This window comes from Trachypithecus francoisi, unplaced genomic scaffold (assembly GCF_009764315.1).
Source record: "Trachypithecus francoisi isolate TF-2019V2 unplaced genomic scaffold, Tfra_2.0 Lachesis_group10, whole genome shotgun sequence".
Taxonomy (NCBI): Eukaryota; Metazoa; Chordata; class Mammalia; order Primates; family Cercopithecidae; genus Trachypithecus; species Trachypithecus francoisi.
In genome coordinates this window covers 25,067,866-25,093,210 of record NW_022681455.1, presented here as the reverse complement: position 1 = coordinate 25,093,210, position 25,345 = coordinate 25,067,866, and the positions used below count along the sequence as shown (strand labels likewise).

Here is a 25,345-nt window from a genome sequence, read left to right as displayed (position 1 = left end):
TCCCAGTTTTGGCACGCCCAGGTCGCTGGTTCGGCTCTGTCCCGCGCCCAGCCTGACTCTGAGAGGCTGACGAGACTCAGGAAGTGCGACTCCATCCGGGTGTTTTGTTGAGGATGGTAGAGGGCGTGCTTTTATGATGTCATCGGGGCGGGGCGAAGAGCCAACTCAGGAGACCGGGACTTCCTGAAGAAGGGGGGCGGAGGAGTGGCGGGGAGACCCTTTCCACGCCTCTTGGACACTCCATACTGGAGGAGAGAGGCGTCTCAATACTCAAACTCCCTTTTGAGGCGAGATTACTGAAATGGAAAGGATAAATTCAAAGACTCAACTTTTAAAAGACCTACTGCTATTCTGTCCTCTTGATCTGTTTTCCTCTTTTTCGATAACCTTGCAAACTTTCCCACCTCCAATCCTTTCTCCCCCTTTGATTCTGTGCAAATGGTGGGGTCCCAAGGACGCGCAGTCGCAGTCACACCGGGGCGGTGCCGGTGAGAGGCGGGTGACGCAGCGGCCTCGCTGCCATTTTAAGTTGTTTGTTCTTGCTTCTTTCTCAAACGCGACTCTGCCCCGGACCCGGGAGGCGCCCGAGGCCGTCGCCGCTTCTGCAGCCGCCGGTGGGGGGGGGAACGAGGCAATACCGCCGCGGACGCTCACCAACAGCTTCGGCTTTTCCCCCCTCCGGGTCTCCTCGACTTTTTCTGAGAGCCGGAATCCGACTGTAGGGGGAAGACTCAAGAGCAGATGCTTGAACTGAAATAACTTTATTTTGGGGGGTTACTTCGCTGACCCTTAGCGCAGGGCTTCCTTTCCCTTTCCCCTCCTCCGCCAGTACCAATCCAACTCCCCATCTTTCTCCTCGTTTTTCCTCTTTTTCTTTTTCTCTCCCTGTCGCCGCTGTCTCCGCGTCCTTCCCCTCCGTCGCCGCCCAGGGCGCCGAGCCAGACTATGGGTCCCAGGTGGGGGCTGAGCGGCGGCAGCAGCGCGGGCGGTCCAGTCACAGTGCGCACTGCAGCGGGGATGGAGGGGCTCAGTTGGCTGGTGGTTTTCTCTTGACATGGCTCCTGCCCGTGCTACGAGCAGCGCCCCCGCCGCCGCCGCCTCTTCCGCTGCCGCCACCGCTCCGCCCGCAGGCTGCGGCTAGAGGGCCCAAACCCCGCCCGAGAGTCGGTCCGTGAGTCCCGGGCTTCGCGGGGACAGGGAGGGGATTTCCCCGTCACCCACCCCGCCCTAACTGCCTCAATTCCACCCCCTGCCCCTCGGGAAAGTAACGACCCCACCCTAAACAATCCAAACTCTGGAAACATGGTCTGTTCAACGTAAGAGAGCTAATCCGGGAACTCAATTTTTTGGGGGGAGGGTGGGTGGGCTTACTTTAGAAGTAATATTAACACAATTATTTTCTTTTTTCCCCACTGAATCTTCCCATTTACCCTCTCCCGCCTACTCCACCCGGGCGGGAATTGTTTCCACGATGAAATGAGTGAAAACCCGAGTGATCCTGTGTTTCCCGTGGTGCGAGTGAGTCGCTGCCGCTGAAGGCAAGGGTGGGGGTGGGACCTGGGGGGGTGGAAGGCAGGTGGTCTCCGGGCACCGCCTGGGATTTGGGAGAAGAACCCGCCACCTTTGCCTCGGCAATGCTCACAAGAAGATAAATCGCACTCCCCACCATCTTGAACGGGGGCAAATCCACAGGGAGTCTCCCTTGGGGAATGTAGGACTAATTGCAGGCTGGGGGTGTTGGGAACCCGGGCATTAATCAGGTCTAACCACAGAGCCGGAATAATTAATACCGTATTATATACCCCTTTTCCTTTTGCCATCATGATTCTCCTTGGCAGCAGCGTTAGCAGCCGCCTGAGGGTGAAAATGTGGTTGATGGGGAAGTTGGTAATGACTCCGCTGTTTTTTCTCATGGCTCCTTTGGGCAACAGCTGCCCGCCCCCGGTATACACTGTAGTTGATTGCAGGGAAACCCTGTACCTCTCCCTTTCCTTCTCTACTGATTTTGCACTTTTCTCTACGCTCACCACCAAGTGTAATCAATAACAAGCACTGACAATACACAGCAATAGTGAAATCTGAAATAACTAAGAATTAGGTACTACAGCCATGGAGCTGGCTGGGTAAAATCTAATTGGATATTTCAGTTTCATTCACCTACCCTGTTTTTGGTGTTTGGTTTTGGTTTTGGTTTTGGTGAGTTTTCTTTTTGTTTTTTGTTTTCTTTTTTTTTTTGGAAAGCAAGGATCACACTTCCCCCCCTCCCTGTTCCTTTTCTTAATCCCTTTTCTAAAAAGAGGGGAAAATCCGGATGGATTTTAGGGATTGGTCTGGTGTCAGCTGTGTTTTATTGCACACCTAAATCCTGATTATAGGCTTTTCATTTCTCCGCAAAGTCTTTATTTTGGCAGCTAAGCCAAATGTGTTTTCCAGAAAGTTAGTTAGTTTCTCCTCTCTTTCCTTTCTTCCCTCCCTTTTTCCTGTCTGACCCCAAACGTTATTGTCCAAACATGACTGGACAGCAGCTTTTGTTTCTTGACCCTGTCATATGACAGTCTGCTAATATTGCCAGAAGGTGCAGTTTTTGGGTTACAGTCGTGATTTTCGCTATTAAATCATATTAGTAGGAAAAAAAATGACTTGTTTCTGTTGTACTTGAGTCTTAAGAAAAAGTGCCCATAGTTTAGTGACAATTTCCAAAGGCTTTAGTACCACCTGTATTTCAAAATGGGGGACCCAAACTCCCGGAAGAAACAAGCTCTGAACAGACTACGTGCTCAGCTTAGAAAGAAAAAAGAATCTCTAGCTGACCAGTTTGACTTCAAGATGTATATTGCGTTTGTATTCAAAGAGAAGGTAATTTAAAGTTCTTAATGGTGAATTAGCACAAGTGATTTTTGTAAGTGTGTATTATTTGTTACTCTTAAATTATTATGAATATTAGGTTAAAGAGTGGTTGAAAAAAGTCTGCTTTGTATGCTCTGTTTTTCACCCTTAGGGGTGATTCTGAATTGAGCAGTTGCAGCGTACAAAAAGATCCTTGAGCATTTCTTGGTTTGGAAATAAATTTGAGTTTGAAGCTTAATAGTAGTATACACTGAGTTGACATGGGGTGGGCAACATTATAAAATTTATGTGGAGTTAACATAGGAAACCTTAGGACGGAATTTAAAGATTATCTGATGTAGAGTATAAATAAGATGCTTGAAATGTTAAATTGTAATTAGACCGTTTATATGCTAAAGTTAGTCTGTTTCTTAAACTCCGTAATGTAGGTAACCTTTTCTCATACATTTAATGAAGTGGAGTGCACCTTAACTTTTAGGAGCAATTAAATACTGAAATGGTTAATTTGTGTTTAGAAGTGTGATTTTCTTTTTTACTTAGAGTTCATTTTGCCTCGTATAGAAGTACAGTTTTTAAAAATTCAAAATGACCTAGAGGAAGTTTCATTTTTAGGGGCAGTGGAGGTCTTAATCCGAATTAGTTCCACAGTTAAATAGCAAACAGTGAGTTGTGAGTAGTCAAGGATGGGATGATAAAAGCAGTATTTTTTGCAACTTAAAATGAACATTTTCTTAAATTATCAACAAGGCTTATTTCACCGGAGATGAGGTTATGAATATAAGGAAGTGCTACTTGAATTTTGGTGCTTAAATTATTAGCTAATTTCATATCAGAAATACAGTCTTAGTGTGGTATCTATTTAGTATCTGGAAGTTTCCCAGGTTTTCCCCTACTGTTCAACTCTTATTTACTTATTTTTGTTGCCCAGGCCAGTCTTGAACTCCTGGGCTAAAGTGATCCTCCTGTCGTGGTGTTCTAAAGTGCTGGGATTACAGGCAGGAGCTGCCATGCATAGCCCTAACTCTTAACTCCTAAAAGGTTATTTGTATTTAAGAACATTCTTAGCTGCTGAAGTATAGCATTGTGAAGTGATTTTAAAGTAATTTTTGAAGTGACCGTCCCAAGATTGGGTGGTATCAAGGACTTACATCTCCACTTTTGTTGACAAGCTGACTCAGAATTGATGAGATTGGATTTTAGTTGAAGATGATATAATGTATGCTCTTCCGAGAGCATATCTTGGAATGATTGGAGCATATCTTGGATCTTGATTAGTCCAAGATAATAAGTGATGAGACCAGATCTTTGTATTTAATCTATACAGTACCCCAAATTGCACTGTCTAATTCTTTAACACCAATGATAATCTGGTTTTATTCTGTGAATGGACAGTGTCCATGCAGTTGCCCTGAATAATTCATTTTATATACCTAATAGTATAGAATTTCAAAAAGTAGTTTTGTGATGCGAACTTGGTGTCGACTAGTATTAAAAAAGAACTTGGTGTGCTTTTTTTTAGTCTTTCAAATATTGATGGTTTTGGCTGGGTGCAGTGGCTCACGCCTGTAATCCCAGCACTTTGGGAGGCTGAGGCAGGCGGATCACTTGAGGTCAGGAGTCCAAGGCCAGTTTGACCAACATGGTGAAACCCCGTCTCTACTCAAAATACAAAAATTAGTCAGATGTGGTGGCGCAGGCCTGTAATCCCAGCTACTCAGGAGGCTGAGGCAGGAGAGTCCCTCGAACCCAGGAGGCAGAGGTTGCAGTGAGCCAAGATCGTGCCACTGCACTCTAGCCTGGGCAACACAGCGAGGCTCCATCTCAAAAAAAAAAAAAAAACCACCCATAAATATTGATGGTTTTGATTATGTAATGTTGAGAAAGTAATGGAGATTGGCCCATGTAAGGAATGAAACAATTCATTTGTCTGAATAGTGTTGTTTTAAAACTGGTGAGATTTTTAATTTTAAGAAGTAATGTCCAAAATAATGCTATGGACACCATTATGCTATAAAACTCAAGCATTAAACATTCAAATGATAGCTTGTACATGTATGGTTGGAGGGGGAGGGTAGGAGAAGAACAGAACGAATTGTCTATCTGAACATGTGTTTTCAGTATATCTTATTTCAGTCAGTTAAGAATTTTGTGGAGTTAATGTTACATGACATTGTAATATGAACTGAGTGTTAAAAGGCTGAGCTCCCTATGGGTTAATACACCATTTTCTTTTCTTTTAGAAGAAAAAGTCAGCACTTTTTGAAGTGTCTGAGGTTATACCAGTCATGACAAATAATTATGAAGAAAATATCCTGAAAGGTGTGCGAGATTCCAGCTATTCCTTGGAAAGTTCCCTAGAGCTTTTACAGAAGGATGTGGTACAGCTCCATGCTCCTCGATATCAGTCTATGAGAAGGGTAAGTTCTGCCTTAAGTCTTGACTTGATAAAGTTTCTGTGGATTAGCCTTGCATTTCCCACCCCCCCTTAAAGTGGGTAGTTATGATAGTGACCAGTCTCTAAGGGTAAATTTGTCTTTGTGCCATGTTGATAACTGGGATCGTGACTTTAAGGCACTGTGTTTATAGGATTAGAAAAAGACATTTTTTACCCCAGACCATTCTTATGTGGATAAAGTATATAAAGGGATTTCTTTAATCCATGTTAGGTGTTGATGATTGCGGACTTTTTTTTTTTGGAGACAAAGTTTTGCTCTTTTGCTGAGGCTGGAGCGCAGTGGCGTGATCTTGGCTCACGGCAGCCTCTGCCCCCGCGTATTCAAATGATGCCTCTGCCTTAGCCTCCTCAGTGGCTGGGACTAGGGACTACAGTTGTGTGCCACCATGCTCGGCTAATTTTTTGTATTTTTAATAGAGACGGGGTTTTGCCGTGTTGGCTAGGCTGGTCTGGAACTCCTGACCTCAAGTCATCCTCCTACCTTGACCTCCCAAAGTGCTGAGATTATAGCTGTGAGCCACTGCACCCAGCCAGTAGCCAACTATTTTTGATAATTTAAGTGTTATACATAAAGTTTTATAATTTTTAAAGTAGGTTTGTTTTTTAAAATTTGACTTTGAGTAAAACATGGGAAACTGTTGTATTAGGCTCATAATCGTGTGTATTATTATTGTGGATACATGTCTTATATCTCCGTTTATTGTATTTCCTTTTTTGGGGGGAATATGAATATAAGGAAGTGCTTCCAGCTTTGTAAACTTCTGCAACATATTAAAAGTTAATCTGGGCATACCTGAACCAAGATATCCCCACAGTTACTTGGGGAGAATGCTGGAGATAACCAGGTACTGGTCTGGAAGAGATTTGTGGACCTTCAAAAATTAATATGCTGGCTATAGTAATGAAGCAGAAGTCAGGAATGGAGAAAAGTAGTTTCCTATCAACATAAAAATAGCATTTCAACTTATTATAGTTATTCATATTAGGAGTTCTAAGATAGTGATTCATATTAGGAGTTCTAAGATATCTTTGTTAAATAGATTCTGATTTTTAAAGGTGGAAATAAAGTTTAAGGGTCTGACAACACAACAGATACCAGAGATTTTGTTGGAGTTTTGACTATGCACTGATAAATCTAGGTCTTGGTGTTAGGAGCATTGGACTGAGTGTATGTTACTCTCTGCAAGATAAAAAAATTAGGGCCAGGCGCAGTGACTTAATGCCTGTAATCCCAACACTTTGGGAGGCCAAGGTGGGTGGATCACCTGAGGTCAGGAGTTTGAGACCAGCCTGGCCGATGTGGTGAAACCCCGTCTCTACTGAAAAAATACAAAAAAACTAGCCGGGCGAGGTCGCGGGTGCCTGTAGTCCCGGCTACTCGGGAGGCTGAGGCAGGAGAATGGCGTAAACCCGGGAGATGAGCTGAGATCTGGCCACTGTACTCCAGCCTGGGCGACAGAGCGAGACTCCGTCTCAAAACAAAAAAATACAAAATATATTAGCTGGGCATGGTGGCACACACTTGTAATCGCAGCTATTTGGGAGGCTAAGTCACGAGAATCAGTTGAACCTGGTAGGCGGAAGTTGCAGTAAGCAGAGATTGCGCCATTGCACTCCAGCCTGGGCCACAGAGAGGGACTCTCTCCAAAAATAAAAAATTACATCATGAGCTATTCAGATTATAAACTATTATATTTACTTCCTAAGATATAAAATGATATATGGTAGGTCTTTTGTACTTACAAAATGTTTTTATAGGGAAACCCTAATAATTTGTGACATTGCTTGATGTAGCTGTTTCTTTAAAAGTAAACTTTTTTTTCCCCCCTCATTTTATAGGATGTAATTGGCTGTACTCAGGAGATGGATTTCATTCTTTGGCCTCGGAATGATATTGAAAAAATTGTCTGTCTCCTGTTTTCTAGGTGGAAGGAATCTGATGAGCCTTTTAGGCCTGTTCAGGTATTTTGGTCTAAAATAAGTGTGATGAGTATTTCAGTATGTGAAAACTACTATAATATAATAGGGTCTAACTTGATAAATTCTTTGGGAATATGGTTTCTGATAGTTTTATTTCACGAGTCCCCCCTATTTAGAGTATTGTGATGCAAGAGAAGAAAGCATTTGGATTATAGAATCTCTTGACATTGTGGTGGTCCCACCTGCCCAGTGTGACTTTGAAACTATGGCTAGAGAAAATCTTTTGAAGTGGACATTTATTGATTTATAGAGGGGCCCACACATGAGCTTCTGAGATCTGTAACTCTTGTAGCCTTCACCACACATCCTTCTAAAACAGTATATTTAACTCTGCTGCTTCCCAAAGGAGTGTGATCTGAAATGAGTGAAGAAATCATTTTCTAGAAGTTGATTTGTATATAAAATTATAGAGGAAAGAAGTAAATTTAGTAGTCATTCTTAACCTTAAAATCTTGCTGACTTTTGACTGTTTGTCATGGTATACTGGACATTGCTCAAGTGAATCCCCCCTCTAGTGTTAAGGGCATTTACTCATGTTGAACCTAGTTTTATTTATAGTATATATGCATAGAAGATGGAGGTCCACCGAAGTGTTAGTTGTGCTTGGTTGTAGGTCAGGTGTAGCTAACTTTCCTTTTTTATTATATGTGTTTACATATATGTTTCCTTTATAATTTATGGCATATATTGCCACAGTTTTCTTCAGTATACTTTTATAAGCAGAAAAAGGATGACATTAAGGACTCATTTTAAGTATACTAAATCAAATATTAGAAGGCTTTATTTTAAGGTAATTGTGAGGATTATTTGTAATTTAAAACTTTTGCTTCTGCTTATTACCCTGAAGTATCTTTGTGGTTCTTACGTTTTTCACAGACTGTATAAGTTGATATACTCTCCCGCCCCCATGGTAATGTTGCTACACATAAGCTCTAATAATCATCATTTTTAATGTTTTAAGATTAATTCAGCTGAGTTCTAAAGATAATCCATTGGTTACATACATATGAAAGTACTGTGTACAGATTCTCCTGACTTCCAATGGTTCAACTTAAGATTTTTCAAGTTTACCATGATGTGAAAGCCATATGAATTCATTGTGCTCCTTGATTTATGATGGGACTACATCCAGGTAAACTCATTGTAAATTGGAATTGTTGTAAGTTAAAAAGTCATTTATTGATTTAAAATACGTGTAACTTACACTGGGTTTATCAGGATGTAACATCACAAGTTGTGGAGCATCTGTATTTCTGTCATTTAATGGATGATATCTGACTGACAAGAATACTGGAGAAAATGAATATAAAATGCATGAAAACAGGAATAGAAAAGGCGTATTTAAAGTTTTCAGAACAGGGCTGATAACTCTGTCTACTCTCTGGAGGTGGTAAGATTTGGTTTTTTAGTTAAGGATTTTCCATTGGAAAAATGTATGTTTTCAAATTTCTGATACCCCGCCTTTCCCACTGGGACCTTATTCGAAATAGTTAACTTTAGTCTTGGGTCAAGTACTCTTTGAAGTCATGGCTGATGTTTATTGAGAGTTGACTGTACTAGGCTTCTGCTTTTTTTTTTTTTTCTTTGTCTCTTGAGATGGAGTCCCACTCTGTTGTCAGATTGGAGTGCAGTAGCGTGATGTTGGCTCACTGCAACTTCTGCCTCCTTGCAACCTCTGCCTCCTGGGTTCAAGTGATTCTTCTGCCTCAACCTCCCTGTGTCTACAGGGACACGCCATCACACGCAGCCAATTTTTGTATATTTAGTAGAGACGGGTGTTCACCATGTTGGCCAGGATGGTCTGGATCTCTTGACCTCGTGATTCGCCCGCCTCGGCCTCCCAAAATGCTGGGATTACAGGTGTGAGCCACCTTTTTCCTTTTTGCCTGTTGTTTTTTTGAGACAGGGTTTTGCTCTGTTGCCCAAGCTGGAGTGTGGTGGCGTGATCTTGGCTCACTGCAACTTCTGCCTCCCAGGTTTGAGCCATTCTTGTGCCTCAGCCTCCTGAGTAGTTGGGATTACAGGCGCGCAGCTAATTTTTGTATTTTTTTTTTGTAGAGACGGGGTTTTGCCATGTTGGCCAGGCTGGTCTCGTACTCTTGACCACAAGTGATCTGCCTGGCTTGGCCTCTGAAAGTGGTAGGATTACAGGCATGAGCCACCACACCCGGCCTTAGACTTTCTCTTACTTAATCTCAGTCCTTAAAATAACTGGGTGGTAGATAGGAGGAAACTGAGACAAATTAGGTAAATAAGGCCCAAGGCAGTTAAATAGGATAAAAGCCCAGACTGACTGTGCTTTTAACTCACTACCCTGTACTGTGAAAAGTTACCTCTATTAATTATAGAATCTTAAAATTCTGGACTGAATGTAAGTAGTATGATGTAGGTAATAACTTTAGAATTCAACTGCAGTAAATAGGTTAATATTGTAAGAACTAATTTGCTTTTCTGAAGTAATTTGAAATGTATGAATATCCTGTATGAGGGGCCTTAAATATAACTCACTTAGTTCTCAAAGAAAAGGAGAAAAGGAATGGTAAATTTTAACTCACAGGCCTCATTTTTTTTTTTTTTAACTCTTAAAGCACTTTACTTATTTTTTAAATTTAATTAATTTTTTGTAGAGATGGGGTCTCGCTTTGTTGCCCAGACTGGTCTTGGACTTCTGGGTTCAAGTGATCCTCTTGCCTCAGCCTCCCAAAGTGCTGAGATTACAGATGTGAGTCACCATGCCTGGCCTTTTGAAGCACTTTAAAATCTGAAAATTTGGACAGTGAGGATATAATCGGAACCAGAATAAGGATTGTTTTTAAATAGTGAGTTCTTCAGTGTACTATGAAGTGCCAGGAGGTACTACTGAAATATATCTCTTCTTTTCATTATTAATGCTACTACCGAGGTTAGCTCTTCCCCCGACTGTTAGAATATTTCCTTATTAGCTCCTCCCCCGACTGTTAGAATATTTCCTTCTGTGGGAATTACTTCTTTCATGCTGCTTATGAGAAGTTGTGTGTGTGTGTTTGTGTGTGAGTGTGTGTACACCATTTCTTTTCACATAAGTGGATATTCAATATGATAGAATTGAAATGCTATAGAATCATAAGGAAGGTCTTTTTCAGTCTCACTCAAACCTCTTTTCAATGTGATTACTGTTCTTGTACCCACCTTGGTTACTTCCCATATTGCAGCTTTGTTACTTGAATAGTATTTCAGTTTTTAACACATTTGTTTTTGTGTTGGTTCTGTTTCCTGGCATGGCTTTTTTGTTTTGTTTTGAGATGGTGAGAATGGGGTCTCACTCTGTCATCCAGGCTGGAGTGCAGTGGCACAGTCATGGCTCACTGTAGCCTTGACCTCCCAGGCCCAAGTGATCCTTCCACATCAACCTCATGAGTAGCTGGGACCACAGGTGTGCACCACCATGCCCAGCTAATTATTTTTGTAGAGATAGGATCTCACTGTGTTGCGCAGACTGGTCTCAAACTCCTGGCCTCTAGTGATCCTCCCGCTTTGGCCTCCGAAAGTGCTGGGATTATAGGTTTGAGCCACCATGCCCAGTCAGCATTTATCAGATTACTTACCATTGCTACTTTGTCCTGGGGAAATTCTCTTAATCTTTAAAGGTGCAATCCAAAATCATGTTCCCGTGTTACTTACTGTTATTGATTTTTTTCTCCTATGGCAGTTTGATGATAAGAACCAAATTTGGGCCAGGCGTGGTGTCTCACGCCTGTAATCCCAACACTTTGGGAGGCTGAGTGGTGCGGATCACCTGAGGTCAGGAGTTTTAGACCATCCTGACCAACATGAAGAAGTCCTGTCTCTACTAAAAATACAAAATTAGCTGGGCGTGGTGTGCATGCCTGTATCCCAGCTACTCGGGAGGCTGAGGCAGGAGAATCGCTTGAACCCAGGAGGCGGAGGTTGCAGTGAGCCAAGATCACGCCATTGCACTCCAGCCTGGGCAACAAGAGCGAAACTCCGTCTCAAAAAAAAAGGGGTGGGAAAAATTGGAGTTTTACAAATAATCACATCTTATTCTGGGAAAGGATTTGAAGCAAGTTGGGTTTTATATTTGGATGTACTTGTCCTCTTCAGCAGTGTAATAAGCCCGTTAAGGCTGAAGTAACCTTATTCCTATTTTTTAGTAGCTAATAGCATGCTTTTGATATGGTTATGATCATATTAATAATTTAGTATTTGAATTGTATAGAAGTACAGTTCGGTATCATGTTACATGTAGTGTATTGTGATGCTATATCATAGTTTATGTTATAGTTTATAAGAAAAGCTCCTAGGTATAAAATCCTGCATAGCAGGAACTTGGTTTTTCAATGTTATTATTTCCTACTGTTTTAGACGTAACAGGGCAATAAAATATGTTTGAACCAAATGGACTAACAATTATTTGTACAACTCAGTATTATCTAAATATCATATTGTTAAGTCTAGGTTTCTTGAATTCTTCATCAAGCCTGGTCATGTCTCAGCATTTGGCGTCTCCCCATGCCCAACAGATATTTTGTGGGAGGATGGAGTTGATCTTCCTCATGTTAAAAGATTGAAGGGCGTGTTCTGACTTAATTGATAACAGTCTTTCATAACTTCACAAATTTTTGAAAACAACCCAAGGCTAGCTGTGGGAAAATTCACATAAAAACATAGCCTGTCTGTGAGGAGCAGAACTATATTTCAATTGTGGGCTTTACATTTCATTTAATCCTCTTAACTGTCCTGTGAAATGGGTTACGGCTTTATTTTATAGATGAGGAAGCTGAAGTTTAGGTAAGTTAAGGGATCTGTGTAAGGTCACGTAACTAGTGAGTTGTGCAGCTAGGGTTAGAATAAACATTTATTTATTTTTTTCTTAGAAACAGCAATTAACAATGTGCCTCTTAATCAAAAGAGAAGAGATGTCCTTGAGGCTTAAAGTACTATGGTGGGAGTCTTGGACTGAGTAGGTTTGAAAATACAATTTTATGATCATGGAGTACTAGGATTTAGTCATTTTGATGCAGAGAATTTCCTGATCAGCTGTTGCCGTGTTGCTGTTGTTCTGGCCGGGCGCGGTGGCTCACGCCTGTAATCCTAGCACTTTGGGAGGCCGAGGCGGCGGATCACAAGGTCAGGAGATCGAGACCACAGTGAAACCCTGTCTCTACTAAAAATACAAAAAATTAGCTGGGCGCGGTGGCGGGCGCCTGTAGTCCCAGCTACTCAGGAGGCTGAGGCAGGAGAATGGCGTGAACCCGGGAGGCGGAGCTTGCAGTGAGCTGAGATCGGGCCACTGCACAGGCGACAGAGCGAGACTCTGTCTCAAAAAAAAAAAGAGATTGTTCTTAATGGTGGCCAGTAGTCATGTGACCATCGAGCATTTGAAATGTGGCTAGTGTTACTGAAGAATGGAATTGTAAATATCTTTTAATCTAAATTTTTGCCTGTGATCCTAGCTGTGGGTTTGCCATAATTTGTTTTTTAAAGAGGAAAAAGTAACATTTGACTGTTGGCTGCTTTATTGGACAGCACAGCTATATGCATATAGATGCAGATGTTTCAGGTAGTATAACTTGTTTGAAGTTAAATACAAATGTTGTATTTTGTATTTAGGCCAAATTTGAGTTTCATCACGGTGACTATGAAAAACAGTTTCTGCATGTACTGAGCCGCAAGGACAAGACTGGAATCGTTGTCAACAATCCTAACCAGTCAGTGTTTCTCTTCATTGACAGACAGCACTTGCAGGTAAGCGGGTTTTTTTGAAAACCACTTACAGGCTCATTCAGAAAGCTTATTGGTTAGTAAATGTTTTTTATACAAGTTACTTGTTTTGTCTCCCAAACACTGCATTATTTTTGAAGTTACTTAAAAAAAACAAAAAATAGGCTGGGCATGGTGGCTCACGCCTGTAATCCCAGCACTTTGGAAAGCCGAGGCGGGCATATTGCTTGAGCTCAGGAATTCCAGACCAGCCTGGGCAACATGACGAAACTTCATCTCTACAGAAAATATAAAAACTAGCCAGGCATGGTGGCGTGTGCCTGTAGTCCCAGCTGCTGGGGAGGCTGAAGGGGGAGGACTGCTTGAGCTTGGGAGGCTACAGTGAGATCTTGCCACTACACTCCAGCTTGAGTGACAGAACGAGACCCTGTCTCAAAAAAAATGAATTTTTAAAACAGTATTTCCTAGACCTCACCGTAGAACAATGGTTCCCAAATTTTGCCACACATTACAGCCATCTGGCAAGCTTTTTTTTTTTTTTTAAACAAAAGGGCAAAAACCCACCTCCTTCGAAGCTTTTAAAAGTCAGGATTCTAGTGAACAGTAGTGGGAACTGTTGCCCTAAAGCATTTCTACCAGATGTGTGGGCAAGGGATAAACATCACTTGAGAACTTGTTAAAAATATAGACTCTCAGACTCTACAAATCAGAATCCGCACTTTAAACAGAACCCTCAGGTGATTTGAAACACATTGTGTTTCCAGAAGTACTGACCTGGCCCTCTTTTTTGTTTATTTTGAGAGGGAGTCTATCGCCCAGGCTGGAGTGCAGTGGTGCGATCTCAGTTCACTGCAAGCTCCACCTCCCGGGTTCACACCATTCTCCTGCCTCAGCCTCCCGAGTAACTGGGACTACAGGCGCACGCTACCACGCCTGGCTAATTTTTATTTTATTTTTTGTATTTTTAGTAGAGATGGGGTTTTACCATGTTAGCCAGGATGGTCTCGTTCTCCTGAACTTGTGATCTGCCTGCCTTGGCCTCCCAAAGTGCTGGGATTACAGGCTTGAGCCACCGTGCCCAACCGACTTTTTAAATCTAAAAGGATGAGTGACATTTATTTAAAAGATCCACATTTATTTCAAATAAGCACTTCCATTTGGGCACAGTGTCTCTTGTAATCCTAGCATTTTGGGAGGCCAATGGGGGAGGATTGCTTGAGTCCAAGAGTTCAAGACCAGCCTGGGCAACAGAGTGAGACCTCATCTCTACAAAAAATCAAAGAAATTAGCCAGACATTGTGGCATGCTCCTGTGGTCCTAGCTACTCTGGAGGCTGAGGCGGGGAGAATCACTTGAGCCCAGGATTTTAAGAGTTGCAGTGAGCCATGATGGCACCAACACACTCCTGCCTGAGTAACACAGTGAGACCCCATCTCAAAAAAACAAACAAACAAAAAAAAACTGCCAACAGCAAATAACCACTTCCCTTTTAAGCAGCAATCAAAGTATTGCAATTTAGTTTTTAGATGCAGCCACTTGCTGGCTGTGTGATCTTGGACAGGTAACTGTTGGGAGAGCATTTTGCTTCTGTGAAAATGAACAAAGGATAATCCTAAGGTTGTTAAATTTAACCTAAGGTTGTTACATTTAAAATTAATACAAGTAAAGTATATGTACATATGTATAGGTTCATTTACATTTGTAGACTACATCAGACATCTTCAAAGTCAGTCTTTATTTTGCCTTTTAGAGGTGCTAGATAGTGAACCAAAGATGAACTTTGTAGTTAAGTTGGATGTTCAAATGGTTAACTACTTCTTAAAAATAAGGGTTTTGATTTAACTGGTAATAGTTTGGCTTTCTTCTAGTCCCTTACCCCAGGATATGCTTAAATCTTTCTTTTATTTTTTGAGACAGTGTCTCACTCTGTCACCAGGCTGGAGTACACTGGCATGATCATGGCTCACCATACCCTTGACCTCCTGGGTACAGGTGATCCACCTCAGCTTCCCGAGTGGCTGGACTACAGGCATGTGCCATCACATCCAGCTAATTTTTGTATTTTTTGTAGAGATGGGTTTTCCTGATGTTGCCCAGAATGGTCTTGAACTCCTGGGCTCAAGCAATCCTCCTGACTCAGCCTCCCAAAGTGCTGGGATTACAGGTCTGAGTCACCACACCTAGCCTTAAATTTTTACCTATTCCTTCATCCTCTCACTAGCTTCTGTTCTTACCACATCTGCTTTGTCTTCCTCTATATAAAAATGACTTCAAACTCATGAAATGCTTTTAGATTTAATTTCTTCTAGCAAGTAGTCTCTGGTTTACTTCCCCAACTTTTTATCTTTTACTTCTGCATAAATTTTTCCTGCATCTTATATGGCAAGATTTTGTCCATCTAGAATATGGATAGGCACTGTAATTTGTCCCTTACTCTGTATGTTAAGACACTTAATTGTGGGAAGTTGACTTCATGTGACAGTTATGCTAAAGTCTTATTTTTAAAAAATATTAAAATGTTTCCCCTTCCAGACTCCAAAAAACAAAGCTACAATCTTCAAGTTATGCAGCATCTGCCTCTACCTGCCACAGGAGCAGCTCACCCACTGGGCAGTTGGCACCATAGAGGATCACCTCCGTCCTTATATGCCAGAGTAGAGTACTGACCAGCAAAATGGCGAAGATCAGAGAATGCAGCAGCAATGTTTTTTCTTGTTTTCTTACCACTTTATTCTTTCAGAGTTTAAAGAAAATGGACTCATGCACAGAACACTATGCATTTTGAAACTCGTTCATTCTGGATTTTTTTAAATCATTTTTATCTCAGAACTTAAAAAAAAATTAGATGTCGTGCACAGACTGTGTGAAAGAAGATGCTTTGCATATTTGCTGCACTGCATCAGTATCTTACTAAAAATGTGAAATGAAAGGACTATTGTACACTGAAATGCTTAAATGTATCTGAAAGCACAAGGTGATACTCATTTTTATGGTCTTCCCATTTGTGCTGGTATTTGCCTCTTTTACATCTGTCATCAGTATTTAGAGGGTGAGAAGTGAATGTAACAGGTATAAATAACATTTTTAAAAACAATAGCTTTGCTATAATCACAGTTGTTCCAGAGCACTGTCAGATTCATTCTAATGACCAGAACTGGTTGTTTAAAAAAGAAAATACAACCATGGGAAAGAAATCTTAAATGAAAAATGCATCTCATTGTAGGCATTCTTGCCTCATATTTTACTGGGCCATGTTTGTTTCCTGGTACTCATGTATTTTTTTTTTTCCAGATCTCTTTCCCCAAGTTGCTATTGTAGGAGTATTCTGCGTGTGGATGCAGTTATACTCATTAAAGCAGATCTGGAGTCTGAAGTAGCTATAAAGCAGCTATAAAACTGAGAAATGCATTCGTAGCTGCAGAAACCATGATAGGTAGAGGACTTTGTTTTGTTTCGTTTTTTGGTTTTACAGAGAAGAGATTTTTATTACAAAGAAAAAAATTCCAGTGAATTGTGCAGAAATGCTGGTTTCTACACCATCCTAAAGAAAAACTAAAGGGTATTTTGGAGTAGAAAAAGGTTATAAAGTTGGAATCTCAAATTGTAAAATTAACCATTGAGTGTCAAAGTTCCAAAAGCAGAACTCATTTTGTGCAATGAACATAAGGAAAGACTACTGTATAGGTGTTTTTTTTTTTTGTTTGTTTGTTTTTTTTAAAGAAGAGCTTTGCTTAAGGGTTGCATACTTTTATTGGAGTAAATCTGAATGATCCTCCTTTGGAGTAAAACTAGTGCTTACCAGTTTCCAATTGTATTTAGCTTCTAAAGTTGGAATTTGGAAAAACAAAAAAACAACAAAAAAAGAAAACCTAAATAAAATAGGTGAAAGTTCCCTGACTGTTCAGGTGAATACACAAAGTTTGAAGTGTTAACTTTTTTTTTCCATTTCACTGATGCTACTGGTCACCTTAGGGAATTATTTCATTTCACAGTCTGGCTAAACAGCAAATTCAGAAGAAAAATACCTGGCAGTTGAGTGTGTAACTTCAAGAATACGAATCAAGAACATACTGTCAGCTTTCAAAAGTTAGCAACCTGGCCTTATGCCTTGCTTAATGGGAAAGTGCCATTCTTAAATTTCAAAATGCTTTCATGTGTCCTCTTACTTAAAAATCAGAATCTATTTGAAATAACATTTTGAATGTTTATTACAGCCAGGTACTCTTCTAAGCTCTTGTCTTAACCTCTCAACCTTGGCTGGAAATAGATGCAGAGGTTAAGTAACTTGCTCAAGCTCAGATCATAAGTAGTGGAGGATTTAAAACCAGGCTGGCTGGCTCTAGGGTCTATGCTCTTAATTTGCCATATTGTATTAATTTACCATATTGAATTATACTTATGTTCACCAAGTTAGGCATTTTGGCAGCCATTGTTTACGTTTTTATTTTGGAATAATTTAGAAAAGTTGCCAGAGTAATATAAAAGCTCCTGTGTAATCTTTACCCTCATTTTTATTATTTTGCCACATTTTTTTCATTTTCTCTGTACATGCATTTATACATAGTTTCTGAGCTATTTGAGAGTTTGTTGCACACCTTGTGCTTCCTTACCCCTTCCTTAGTACTTTGGCGTATGTTCCAAGTACAAGAATATTTCATATAACTAGAGTAAAATTACCAAACTCAGGGAATGTGATACTCTTTATCATCCATATTCGTTTTGTTGTCCCAGTATCGTTAGCTTTTCTTAGATCCCCCTGGAGTACAGGATCATTGAATTTAGTTGTTCTCAGTTGTCTTTAATGTGGAACAGTTCCTTAGCCTTTATGTGTTTCATGACCTGTATGTTTTTTGGAGTACAGGGCAATTTTTCTTGTAAATTGTTAACTCATTTTGCATTTGAATTGTTTATTCATGCTTATATCCTTCCCAAGCATATTCTCCATCTGCTCTTCATTGATGTTACTTTTGAGCACCTGGTCAAGGTGTCCTGGTTTTGCCCTATATATGGTACTTATTAGTAGCAATCTCTGGGAAACAATGTGCAAATATCCTGCTTGTTATCAGGAGCTCCCTTGGTGATTCTTTCCAGACTAAAACCAGTCTTTATGATGGTTACAAAATAGTGATTTTCCAAATCTACTCCTCTGTCCATTTACAACATTTGTTGTAAGAAAGTGTTCTATCCCTGCCATTTATTATCTGCCTAAACACTAGGGCCTCATATTTTTTCCCTGCAAATCATAATTTGCATGCCTTTATTATTTTGAGCATGTGCTTTTATGCAGAAGATACTGTAACTTTTCTATCCCAGCCTTAAGCCCTAGAATCAGCTGTTTCTCCAAGGAGCCCAGGTTCCTTTTAGTGGGAAATACTAGAAGTAAACATTTGGGACCCCTGTATGCTCACTGCTACTGTTGCTACTGTGGAGTCTTCTGCCCTTTCAGTGGACAAATCAGCATATGATGTAGGGAAAGGATTTGCCTTTAACTGTTAACTTGACTTAAATCTACTTAAAGCTGCATCCTTTTTAGTCTTTAATCATGAAATGTTCATTAAGACTCCCTGACACAGAAATCAAGGAAGAGTCAGCTGGGTGCAGTGGTTCACACCTGTAAGTTCAGTACTTTGCGGTGGGGCAGGGGGGCGCCAAGGCAGGAGCATTGCTTGAGCCTACAAGTTTGAGACCAGACTGGGCAACTGTGAGACCTTGTCTCCACAAAAATAAAATTAGGCATGGTGGCACACTGTAGTTCCAGCTACTCAGGAGACTGAGGTGGAAGAATGTCTTGACCCTGGGAGTTCGAGGCTACAGTAAGCTGGGATTCTATCACTGTACTCCAGCCTGAGAGACAGATGCTGTCTCAAGAGTGCCACAGTCAACTGAACTTGGAGACTTCTGAGAAATGAACTTGGTCTTTTCAATACCGTAGACTTGGAGGTTTGAGATCTGCATGGTTTTATTCTAAGTACAAGAAAAAGAGCTAGTAGCATGTTTTTTCTTCTTCCCCCTCTATTGGACCATTTCCTGTATCACTAATGTGCTTTGCCTCAAACTTTGTTGAGGTCTTTTTTAGGCATATGGCTCAATCTTATTTTTCAATATGGGCTGTAGTTCATATATATTGAAGTTTCATAATCTTAAGGAAATGCAAGTGTGGTTTGGCATTTTAGATCTGGAAAGGACCTAAGATTCACTAAGGATTGGCCATTGCTATGGTCTGAATGTGCTTCCCCTAAATTTGTATGTTAAAATCCCAGTCCCCAAGGTGATGATATTAGCAGGTGGGCGTCTTTGGGAAGTTAACCAGATCATGAGGGCAGAACCATCAAGATTGGAATAAGTGCCCTTAAAAAAAGAGAACCCAGGCTGGGCACATTGGCTCACACCTGTAATCCCAGCATGTAGGGGGGGCAAAGGCGGGTGGATCACCTGAGGTCGCGAGTTTGAGACCAGCCTGGCCAACATGGCAAACCCCGTTTCTACAAAAATTAAACAGTGTGATAGCACATGCCTGTAGTCCCAGCTATTTGGGAGGCTGAGGCAGGAGAATCACTTGAACCCAGGGGGCAGAGGTTGCAGTGAGCCGAGATTGTGCTGCTGTACTCCAGCCTGGGCAACAAAGCAAGACTTTGTTTCAAAAAAAAAAAAAAGAACCCAGAGGGCTCACTTGCCCCTTCCACCACAGAGTGAGAAGGCACCATCTATGAGCCAGGAAGCAGGCCCTCACCTAACAGGATCTGCTGGGGCCTTGACCTAGGACTTTCCAACCTCTAGAACCATGAACAGTTTCTGTTGTTCCTATAAGCTGCCCAGTCTATGATACTTTGCTATAGCAGCCGAAACAGAATTATAATAATTTCTATTTCTCCTTTAGCTTAACGCTGGACTTTAGTTGTAATCTTAACTGAGAGTGGGTGGCCCTGCTAATTTCTTTGCTTTACCTGTTTTCAAAACACTTTGAGCTAAGAATTTTTCACCCAATTGTCACACATGATTAAAAAACAAGATGCTTAAAATGAAAAAAAAAAACAGGAGGCACCCCTACCTTTACCCAGGTCCTTTTCCTCAAAGAATATTTCTAACTGCTTCTGGTTTTGCTAGTTTATTTCAAAAATGACAAATGTTTGAGCCAAATCTATACTTGATACTCATTTAGGTCATTCTGCTGTTCTCTCAGTTTCCCAGGTGTTTTGTGTGTCTTCCTTGTGCTATTAATTTTCCTGTGACCTTGTTTGTCAGATCCACAGAGGCAAATGCAAGTGTTTTTCCTTGCTTCAGAACATGTGCTGTAATCACGATATCTTCTCCTAATTTTGCAGGTGACATGTACCTTGAAAGAAAATGAATACAGTTAACAGCAAATAATTTTTAAAAGGGAAGGTTGTGTGCATCTCACAACAGTGTTCCTATGTAACTTATTTTACTCATAAAAATAGTTTAACAGTAGTATTGGTAAGCTTTCTGTACTATCAAATGTGAATGGCTGGTCCTAAGCAGGTTCTTTCTTACCCATTCCTTAACCCACACAAGTTTCTTTTCCCAAATATATAAGAAGAGGTTTTCTTGCCTCCCCCCTTTTCCCTTTATGTTTCCCACTTCATATTTATTTGGGGCTGGTGAAAGATCTCCAGCTTTCATTTAAATCTCCTTAACTTCGGCCGGGCGCGGTGGCTCAAGCCTGTAATCCCAGCACTTTGGGAGGCCGAGACGGGCGGATCACGAGGTCAGGAGATCGAGACCATCCTGGCTAATACGGTGAAACCCTGTCTCTACTTAAAAATACAAAAAACTAGCCGGGCGACGAGGCGGACGCCTGTAGTCCCAGCTACTCGGGAGGCTGAGGCAGGAGAATGGCGTAAACCCGGGAGGCGGAGCTTGCAGTGAGCTGAGATCCGGCCACTGCACTCCAGCCTGGGTGGCAGAGCAAGACTCCGTCTCAAAAAAAAAAAAAAAAAAAAAAAATCTCCTTAACTTCTTAGGTGAAATATCACTTGGTGTCTATACATTGTCCTATCCATATTTACAATTTATTTGACTCTAAAATGACAATATAACAACTATAAGGAATTGATACGATGTCCTTACAATCTTGGTGATGGATTGTCTATATTTTTAAGAGATGTACATCCTACTCACTTGTAATCATTAAGTTGTCTTTAACTCAGCTGGCTCCAGCTAATTTAAAAAAAAGGGGGGAGATGAGGATTGTTTAAAACAAATGTTAATGTTTTAAAGGGAAATAATTTCCTTACAGTTTATGTTTCTGCTTTTTAGAAAGAAGCCTTTAAAAAGGGTATATGTTTTTGCCATATTCAAAATAAGGCTTCAGTATTTATGGCTGGGAGGTATAAGAAGGTGGATCTGGCCAGGCTCCGATGGCTCACGCCTGTAATCCCAGCACTTTGGGAGGCCGAGGCGGGTGGATCACCTGAGGTCAGGAGTTCGAGACCAGCCTGGCCAACATGGGGAAACCCCATTTTTAGTTGAGATACAACTAAAATACAAAAGTTACAAAATACAAAAGTTAGCCGGGCATGGTGATGGGCACCTGTAATCTCAGCTACTTTCGAGGCTGAGGCAGGAGAATTGCAGGAACCCAGGAGGCAGAGGTTGCAGTGAGCCGAGATCACGCCACTGGACTCCAGCCTGGGCAATAGAGCAAGAGTCCATCTCAGAAAAAAAGAAAGGTGGATCTTATTGCTGGAAGGAACAGGCTTGTCTTGAATTCACATACCTCAATGTAAAGAAATGAAAAATGGCATGTTTAGTAGTAGTTTGCCCAGTTTATTTCCCTAAGTTTTGTCTTAGAAGTCAAGAAATTTGGCTAACAGACATTAACTTAAACTGAAAGAAGATAAGGAACCCTTTGTGCTACAGATGAGTAAACATTAAGTCCGGGGAATTTGGAAGTTGGCATTTTGTTAGTAATATTCTAAAATTTCCCCTTTTGTTATTTTGGAACCTCGCTTGTTTTTAATCTAAGTCACAGTCTAACAGGCATCCTCAGTCTGTATGATATAGAACTTGATGTGCAGGGGTGGAGTAAATTTGGTACCATGTCAAGTAAATCAAAGAGTGAATCATTAAGTGTTAATTGACTGAAACATTATTCATTTACTTTTGAAATAGCTCTAACTTTTGAAAGACCATGTGCTAGTTTTTGTTCAAGGGAATCAGTTTTTGAAGCTTAGGCAGCTCTTGGTGGCCAATGTTTTTGGCAACACATATTTGAAAGGCCAAGACTATATTTGACTTACCGAAAATTCCTTAGGGTTGTAAAAGCAAAAGTACCTTAGTAGATCATGAAATGCAGTGCTAGGTTTGAAGATCTCTCTGCTCTTAATAGAGACTTTTAGGGAAAATCAAGTCATCAACTAGTCTTACCTCTTATCACATGAAATAAGGACTGCTGAATATGCACATCAGTAACATAAGCAGAGCCTTTCTTTTCTGTACATCTTAATTTCAAAAAGCATTTGGCTGCATCTTGTGATTTGCTTATTGTACCCTCAATTTATTTCCATAAAGAGGGACTAAATGTTTCTTAAGTAAACTTGATAAAAGATTTAGATTCCTTAAAAGCCTACATTGGCCAGGCACGGTGGCTCACACCTGTAATCCCAGCCCTTTGGGAGACCGAGGCGGGCAGATCACAAGGTCAGGAGATCGAGCCCAGCATGGCTAACACGGTGAAGCCCTGTCTCTACTAAAAATACAAAAAAATTAGCAGGGCGTGGTGGTGGGCACCTGTAGTCCCAGCTACTTAGGAGGCTCAGGCAGGAGAATGGTGTGAACCCCGGAGGCAGAGCTTGCAGTGAGCCGAGATTGTGCCACTGCACTCCAGCCTGGGCGACAGAGCGAGACTCCATCTCAAAAAAAAAAAAAAAAACCTACATTTTTTCCATTACCTTCATACCTTATCATAATGACTCTCTCACCCTAACCTCTGAGTTAGATTTTTCTGTTGCTTAGGTGGAAAAAGCAGTTGTCTTGAAACTAAATCCCTGCACCCAGCTCTTTATTGAATGAGGCTGCAGTAGTACCAGTTTATGTGAATTGAGTTTTTTACATTTTGGAAGTTTGACCCTGAGGGGCACTGCTCCCTGATCATGTAGTTTAACTCAGAACATATCTGTGTAGTCACAGGGAGAGATCCAGGATTGCTGCCCATTCTTAAAACTCAACACTTTGGGAGGCTGAGGTGGCTGGACACTTGAGGTCAGGAGTTCAAGACCACTCTGGCCAACATGGTGAAACCCCGTCTCTACTAAAAATGCAAAAATTAGCCCGGCATGGTGGTGCACACCTGTAATCCCAGCTACTAAGGAGGCTGAGGCAGGAGTATTACTGGAGCCCCAGAGGCAGAGGTTGAAGTGAGCCAGGTTGCGCCACTGCACTCCAGTCTGGGTGACAGAGGGAGACTCCATGTCCAAAAAAAAAAACCCAACACTAGTGTTCAGTTTGTTAGAGTAAGATTACAATGTGTATATGAACTCTATTTTGAATTGTATGTACTCAATATAATCCTCATATTGTTACAAGTGGTATTTTAAAAATTAAATAAAATGTAATTATTTTTTGTAGAGATGGGGGTCTCGAACTCCTGGCTTCAAGCAATCCTCTTGCCTCAGCCTCCCAAAGCGCTGGGATTATAGGCGTGAGCCACTGCGTCTGGCCCTGAATGGCACTTTTAAGGACTGTATGAAACAGTACGAGCCATCAGTCTGTGATTTTTTTCCCCCTATATCAGTATACACATTAAAAGCTGCATGTTGCTTTTTTGAATGTTTGGGATCATTCCTCTTTTACTGTTGATGCACACTGTACTTGAAAATTAACTGCTCTAGTTCTAGATTTTAAGGCCGTGGAATATTTTAGGACAAAATCTATAGCTGCAGTTAAGGAGATAAGCAGCTAATTGAATCTCATGCATTACTAATAATATAAATGTGTTTAGTCTCAGTTGTTTAGACAGGTATCACACAGAAGGTATTTGGAATACAGTTTGGATACATACGTTATGTTCATATCGACACTGACTCCGGGTGCTCCCCTTTCCGTGCATAGCAGAGCCATTGTTGATATGTTATCTACTAATGTGGCTGTCAAACCACCATGGAGAGTGCCTAGTGTATTGGTATGCTCTTCTTCTACTTTCATTTCACAAATCACTTTCCCAGGAGCAGCAGAGACAAGAGTAACCTAAGTATAAAAAAAAAGAATCCTGAACATTCATTTTGTAGAATTAGAAAAGCCCAAACAGCCCATGAAGAACAATGGATTGAACTGAATCTTCTGAAAAAAGTTGACTCAGGAATTCAAGTAAATCACCAATCTCTCTGATAGAAATTGACCCTTATGCAAGTCATTTTTAAAGAAAAAGGAGTGTTTAGTGAAAAAATAGTAGTATTGGCTGATCTCCACTCCTCTGCAGAAATCAAACATTCAGTCTGAGCTTTTCAGTCATATGTATGATGCCTGGCATTTTTTAATGTCTCATTGGACCTTTGACACCAACAAAGACACCCAGCTGAGATCTGTTAACTCATTATAGTTTCAATTTGTTGTTTCCTAGTTTTGTACAAGCAGAATAATATTAACATTTTAAGTCACTTAATGAACAGTTCAACTTAAAAGACAAATTCAGTCACTGAGTTACTAGCATTTAAGAAAAACTTTTATACTATAAACCCATGTTAGTATAAAGTGTAAGTGTAACAAATCCAGCAAAGTAAGTTACTGCTTTTAAGGTGTAGCCCCATTTACAGTAAGTATAAGGAAAAAGTATTACATAAACATATGCAACAATGTATTTACAATTTTATGATTTTTGGCTGGGCATGGTGGCTCATGTCTATAATCCCAGCACTTTGGGAGGCTGAGGCAGGTGGATCACGAGGTCAGGAGTTTGAGACCAGCCTTACCAACATGGTGAAACCTTGTCTCTACTAAAAATACAAAAATTAGCTGGGTATGGTGGCGCGCCCCTGTAATCTCAGCTACTCAGGAGGCTGAGGCAGGAGAATAGCTTGAACTCGGGAGGTGGAGATTGCAGTGAGCTGAGATCGTGCTATTGCACTCCAGCCTGGATGACAGAGGGAGACTGTCTCAAAAAAAAAAAAATATGATTTTTATATCAAACATCTTTAAAAAGACAACTTATAGAAAGGTAAGTTTTCTTATGTATTTATGTTTAAATTACTAGGAAAAACCACCATGGTATAGTATTTAGAACTTAGAGCTGAGCCGTGAATGGAATGTGCTGCATCCAGCAACATTAATTTTCGCTCTCACTAGAGGTGTTCAGGAAGAATATGGACGAATATTTGGTGTGTCTGT

The 25,345-nt window shown here is 40.9% G+C and overlaps 2 protein-coding genes across 5 annotated transcripts in view; one reads left to right on the top strand and one right to left on the bottom strand.

Moving 5' to 3' along the window:
- The first annotated feature begins 470 nt into the window (after positions 1–470).
- On the top strand, positions 471–16,921 carry CUNH6orf62 (chromosome unknown C6orf62 homolog). 4 transcript variants are annotated; one of them, XM_033216393.1, is made up of 5 exons: positions 471–1,518; positions 5,088–5,264; positions 7,142–7,264; positions 12,893–13,027; positions 15,536–16,921. In XM_033216393.1, exons 1-5 carry the CDS (start codon positions 1,477–1,479, stop codon positions 15,659–15,661), a joined length of 603 nt encoding a protein of 200 aa, XP_033072284.1. In that variant the 5' UTR covers positions 471–1,476; the 3' UTR covers positions 15,662–16,921. The 4 variants fall into 4 exon arrangements, with proteins under 4 accessions (XP_033072284.1, XP_033072283.1, XP_033072285.1 ...); XM_033216392.1 differs by lacking the exon at positions 471–1,518 and adding an exon at positions 2,042–2,856; XM_033216394.1 differs by lacking the exons at positions 471–1,518; positions 15,536–16,921 and adding exons at positions 2,042–2,856; positions 15,513–15,533.
- A 3,171-nt stretch (positions 16,922–20,092) lies between these two features.
- ACOT13 (acyl-CoA thioesterase 13) overlaps positions 20,093–25,345 on the bottom strand; it is a 33,096-nt gene continuing 27,843 nt past the window's right edge. Inside the window, exons 2-3 of the mRNA XM_033216396.1 lie at positions 24,024–24,208; positions 20,093–20,336 (exon numbers count right to left, since the gene is read on the bottom strand). Of these exons, the coding sequence (XP_033072287.1) occupies positions 20,180–20,336; positions 24,024–24,208 (342 nt within the window). The 3' untranslated portion in view covers positions 20,093–20,179. The remainder of the gene's footprint in view (positions 20,337–24,023; positions 24,209–25,345) is intronic.